This window comes from Triticum urartu, unplaced genomic scaffold (genome assembly GCF_003073215.2).
Source record: "Triticum urartu cultivar G1812 unplaced genomic scaffold, Tu2.1 TuUngrouped_contig_426, whole genome shotgun sequence".
Classification (NCBI taxonomy): domain Eukaryota; kingdom Viridiplantae; phylum Streptophyta; class Magnoliopsida; order Poales; family Poaceae; genus Triticum; species Triticum urartu.
The window spans coordinates 42,283-48,248 of NW_024114833.1; the positions used below are offsets into that span (position 1 = coordinate 42,283).

General features: G+C 46.1%; 1 protein-coding gene across 1 annotated transcript; it reads left to right on the plus strand.

Moving 5' to 3' along the window:
- Positions 1-1,931: 1,931 nt before the first annotated feature.
- On the plus strand, positions 1,932-5,960 carry LOC125527573 (cysteine-tryptophan domain-containing zinc finger protein 7-like; the record flags this gene model as incomplete). The annotated part of the gene is made up of 5 exons (XM_048692092.1): positions 1,932-2,580; positions 3,826-3,898; positions 3,985-4,112; positions 4,241-4,603; positions 4,708-5,960. Coding segments are annotated over exons 1-5 (1,955 nt in total), but the record flags the coding sequence as incomplete, so codon positions are not given.
- Between the last annotated feature and the right edge of the window lie 6 nt (positions 5,961-5,966).

Consider the following 5,966-nt stretch of genomic DNA (forward strand, 5'->3'; position numbering starts at 1 on the left):
ACCGTTAGACAACATACGTTATTCCCTTTGTCATCGGTATGTTACTTGCCCGAGATTCGATCGTCGGTATCTTCATACCTAGTTCAATCTCGTTACCGGCAAGTCTCTTTACTCGTTCCGTAATACATTATCCCGCAACTAACTCATTAGTCACTTTGCTTGCAAGGCTTATGATGTGTATTACTGAGAGGGTCCAGAGATACCTCTCTGATACTCGGAGTGACAAATCCTAATCTTGATCTATGCCAACCCAATAAACACCTTCGGAGATACCTGTAGAGCATCTTTATAATCATCCAGTTACGTTGTGACGTTTGATAGCACACAATGTATTCCTCCGGTATCCGGGAGTTGCATAATCTCATATTCGAAGGAATATGTATTTGACATGAAGAAAGCAATAGCAATAAAATTGAACGATCAATATGCTAAGCTAATGGATGGGTCATGTCCATCACATCATTCTCCCAATGATGTGATCCTGTTTATCAAATGACAACTCATGTCCATGGTTAGGAAACATTAACCATCTTTGATTAACGAGCTAGTCAAGTAGAGGCTCACTAGGGACACAATGCTTGTCTATGTATTCACACATGTATTAAGGTTTCCGATTAATACAATTCTAGCATGATAATAAATATTTTATCATGAATAAGAAAAATATAAAATAACAATTTTATTATTGCCTCTGTGACATATTTCCTTCATCGAGCTCCCTGGCAGGTCGTCACCGAGCTTCCGCTCGTCTCCCCTTCTTTTTTTTGTGTGTCCACAAACGAGCGAAAGGGTAAGTTTTGTGGTGTTGGCGATTTCGGCCCAAATCGGAGCCATAGCGTTTCGAGACATGGGAGGGAACTTTGCGAGGGAGACAAAACGGCCTGGAATTGGGCTTTCATTTTGAATACCAATTAGTTACCCATCCAAACGTCTCTATTGTTTCGAGTTGAATATCAAATCCAACGGAGAGATCCAAACAAACCTTAGGAAACTGAGATAGGACAAGATTTTAATTTAGGACAGGGGATCAACTAGAGATGCTCCAAGTTTGGGGATGGGCTAGTTGACCAAAAAATTAAGTCCCTAAAATAAGGAATTAAAGGATAAGAGACAGGGTGCGAAATTAAAGATAAATGGATGAGCCATAGATGCCCAATAAAATGCTATACTCGGACCTTTAGTTACAACAGCCTTTAAAAAATGCGCGCGGGTGCAACTTTGTCTAACAAACGCCTATGTTGTCTCTTTCTAATATTCCAATTATCTTTTGTGTAAAAGATCTCAGCACACTCTTTTATAGTTTGTCAGCACCCCCTAGATTAAAAAAAAGCCGACGTCGACGAAAAACAATGAGAGCACACGTGGTCTAACGCAGATATTCATATCCTAACCACACCAATGCTTATCCACCGCACCCAACCCGGGTAGCAAACCATCACTTGATTAGAAGGCGGTCCGTGGATGCGAACAAGCGAAGGCCATAGACAACTTTGTTTGCGACAAGGACATGCGACGCAAGGAAAGAAAGCAATCGTGGCGCAAGACGTCGTCAAGTGGACCGGCATTTCTTCCTGCCTCTTTATTCCTTTCCTTTCCTCCCGAGAACTAAACCATGTTTGGAACATGCCAAATTATCATTACCGTCCCATCGCCCAGCCCGAAGCGCCTCAGCCCAGCCCAGCCCAGCCCGGCAAGCCCAGATGCTTTGGGCATCACCGGTGTGAAACAAGCTTGAAATGGCAGGAAATACACATGCGGTCCGAGTGAGAACGCCTCACGGAACCAGCGTGTCTCGTAGGGGAAGGAATTGACGGCAGGCGAGTGGGGGATAACGGGATCCAGCCGCCTTCCCAAACGGACGCATCCCCTGGGAGGGCGGGGAACATTCGAACGGTCCGTGGAGAAGCCGGGGGTGGGGAGGGAAAAGAAAACCGGCGAGGAGGAAACAGGCGCCCGCCCACCACCACCCACCAGCACCCAGGTCGTCTACCACCAAACGGGGGGAGAGAGAGAGAGAAGGCGGCAGCAGCAGCCAGCCGCAAGAAAGCTCTGTCGCGTGAGGCAGGCCATTAGTTAAAAAAAAAAGTATCCCTCGCGTGCGACGAAGCCTCGAGACGCCGGGCCGAGGCGACGAGGCGGACAGCGAGAGGCGGACCGAGGGCGAGGAGAGAGAGAGAGAGAGAGGGTGCGTGTGTGCGGGGTGCGAACGGCCCGAATCTCGCGATCCCCAAATCCGGAGGGCGTCGGAGCCGGCCGATTCGGGCCGCTCCGGCCGCGGCGGCGGCGGCGGGGCTGCGATTCGGGGGGATTCGCCCGATCGGGGAGCTCGCGGGCGGGGATTCGAGCTCGCGATTCGGGGGGCGAGCGAGGCGGGCGGGGTGTGGGAGGTGTGCCCGGGCGGGGCGGGGCGGTTGACCGGGGCTGTGTAGGTGGGGTGGGTGGATGCTGTCCGTGCGGAGGCGGCAGGAGGATGCTGGCGGCGCCGCCGGCATGGCGGACCACGCCGAGCTGGAGGAGGGGGAGGCCTACGCCGACGACATGCCCCCCTTCGACGACCCGGACGTCTCCCTCGCTTACATTGTGAGTGGCCCTCCTCCTCCCGCTCCTCCCGCGCCTCTCGCTTGCTTGCTTCATCACTGCAGCTTCCATGCCCATTCCGGCACCACATGATTACCAGTAGATGTATATAACGCGCCTACTTTTCTAGTGCGACGAAATGAGCTTGATCTGCGCAGGTAACGGATGCCCGCGTTTGTTCGATTCTCCCGCTTTGCAGGTGTGAATGGTGCCAGTCTAGCCGTTGCGGCCGGCCGGCTCCGTTGGTGGGTCAATTAAAGTTTGCACGATTTGTGGGTCAATTAAAGTTTGCACGATTTGTCGCTGTAGTTCATGCGCTACTAGAAGTGGTCGCATTGGTGGATCAATTAAAGTTTGCGAGATTTGTCGCTGTAGTTCATGCGCTACTAGAAGCGGTCGCATTGGTGGATCAATTAAAGTTTGCGAGATTTGTCGCTGTAGTTCATGCGCTACTAGAAGCGGTTGCATTGGTGGATCAATTAAAGTTTGCGAGATTTGTCGCTGTAGTTCATGCGCTACTAGAAGCAGTCACATTGGTGGATCAATTAAAGTTTGCGAGATTTGTCGTTGTAGTTCATGCGCTACTAGAAGCGGTTGCATTGATTGATCAATTACATTTTACGTTGTTTGTCGCATTGATTGATCAATTACATTTTACGTTTTTTGTTGCTAAATAAGTAAGCACTTCTATGACGCGTGCTGTTATATATGGAACTAAAGAAGCTAATCTCAGTCTGATGGGGTGTTGGTTTTTCGTTTACTAGTGGTAATTTGGATTTGGCCAGTCCCGGTCTCTAATTGAGACCAGACAGTAACTTTATAATTGTGCAAAGAAAAATCTGTGACATGGATCGACCCCTGACCCTATCTCCTCTACCACTAAGCTAAATCCATGGCATTAGTTTTGACATCGCCAAATTCGTGTTATTATTGGCTTGCTTCTTCTCAGCCTTTTGGTATTAATGGGTTCATTGTTATGACATCCACTGCTCCATAAATTACTAAAAAAGTGTATGTTCCGAAGACAAGGTTAATAATGGCTTCATGCTTCATATAGTCAATTTTTGAAAAGTGTCTATAGCTCTCATGTAGTTCATTGTTTGTATGAAAAAATTTCAACATGAATTTAGTAGTCACTAGCAATTGTAATACACAAATGGGATAGTCACTAGCAACTTTAGGTGTACTGTACCTACAATCATATTGTTGTGATCATGTTTTTTCTAATGTCTGTTCGTCTTGTTGTAGGATGAAAAACTACAAAATGTACTAGGCCATTTTCAAAAGGACTTTGAAGGAGGCGTTTCTGCAGAGAATCTAGGTGAGGAAATGTTTTGCTGTGGCTGCAGTTAGTTTGATCTGGCTTCATTCTATAGAAACATTAAACGTGACACTAATCTTTGACAGGATCAAAATTTGGTGGATATGGCTCATTTTTGCCAACCTACCAGCGTTCCCCCCTTCTGCCCCACACTAGAACTCCACCTAAGGTGGCAAATGCTAGCTCAAGATCTCCTTATCACCAGTCTACTGAGGTGCTTAAGTTGGCTTTGGCTGTACTGTCTGGTTTCTGCATCAGCATTGCCATGTACATTAATTCATATGGCATTGATGATTTGATGGTTTACTTCTTTTGAGTCTGATCTAATGGTTTGTAATGTAGGATGTGTGTCAGAACCCTCCGGCTATGGCCGTTCCATCTGTTTCCCAGAATAATGGTTCTGTGGCTCCTTTTTCTGGTGATTCAATTAAAAAGGAAAGATGCGAAAGCACAGCGTCTAAAAGGGGCTCTAGCACCCATGATCCTTCAAATGGCCCATCTAAGTCTAGCGACCAGAATAGATTTAAAGTACGGATAAAAGTTGGTTCCGACAATGTCTTGGCAAGAAATAATGCAGCTATTTACAGTGGTTTGGGCCTTGACATTTCTTCACCTTCATCCGTGGAGGAAAGCCCTGATGGGCACGGGGGCCTCTCCCCCGAATTTAGCAATGTGCAACTTGAATCTCCCCGGACCATTCTTCAGGTAAAGTCTACATGTTCACTGTATTAGCATTGTGTACTTGTATTTTATTATGAATGGTTCAAAGGGCACATAATCACTTCCATTCTTTAAACATGATCGCACAGATCATGACATGCTTTTCAGTTCCTGGAGGGTACTTGTTATCCCCTCTTCATGGCAGTTTGTTGCAACTGACAAAGAAGGTTGTGCCTTCATTGAAGAAATGGGAAACAAGCTTGGAGATAGAAAATGCACAGGAAGCATATGGAGGGCATGTGGTTAAGAAAATGAAGTCTGATGGTAAGAAAAAGAAACCCACAGATATGAAGAGGTCAAGTAATAGAAACGATGTCAGTGCATTTATGAAAAATGAGATCGATGTAGAAACACTTGCTGGCCAGAAGATTGCATCAGAAGCTCTCAGCATACCGTCTAGTCCCAGAGGCATGGATGCAAACAGCAATTGTCAATTTGAAGAAGAAGCAACAGGAAAATCTTTGGAAAGAAACAAAGATGATCGATTGAAAGAATGGGCTGTAAACAGCAACAGCAAGACAATCACAGCTGAAACTGCCAAAGAGGAGACTACCGACTGTTTAGCAAGTGGTGGTTTTGGCAGCTCAGAATTGGAACTTTCAGCAGCAAAGAGGGAGCTGAAACCTGTGACAGAAAAGACAGCGTTGACTTTAGAAGAGATGAATACAACCAGTGACACAGATTTTCTGTTGGATAGGAAACATGAAAGAAAAATAAAGCCTGAGAGTAAAATCAATCCTTCTGTCATTAACTTTGAAGAAAACGCAGTTATAGATGAAAAAGCTCCTGCTGTTTGCAGAAGCATGGAGAAGGTTACTAGCAAAGAGGCTTCACTTTATGATACAAATGTGAAAAGTAACACCAAGAGTGAGGCCAAAAGAATTCACAGGGAACAAAAGAAGAATGCTCCAACATCTTCTGATCTTCTGGATGTTGACAAGGGTGCTCGTTCTTCTGCTGGAGTTAAAGAGAGGAAAAACGATTCTCACTCCAAATCTAGCCACTCCGGGAAGAAACCCAAAGCAAAACCACATAGAGATGTCAGGGACAGTTTGCCTGACGGATCCCATGGATCCAAAGAGCAGGATATATTGGAGAATGGGGTTGGATTGGGAGAGTTGCAGCCAAAGGAAAAATATTGGATCAAAAGGGATTCTGATATGCTTGGGGCATCAAAGAGGGAGATTTCATCTAGTGCAAAGCATGACAGACATATAGCTTCTGAGGAGCAGAAGATGCATGTACCTCCATCTTCTGTATCGACTGCAAATGCAGCTCCTGCACTTCAAGCACCTGTCGTGATAGAGGAACATTGGGTACAATGTGACATATGTCAGAAATGGCGTCT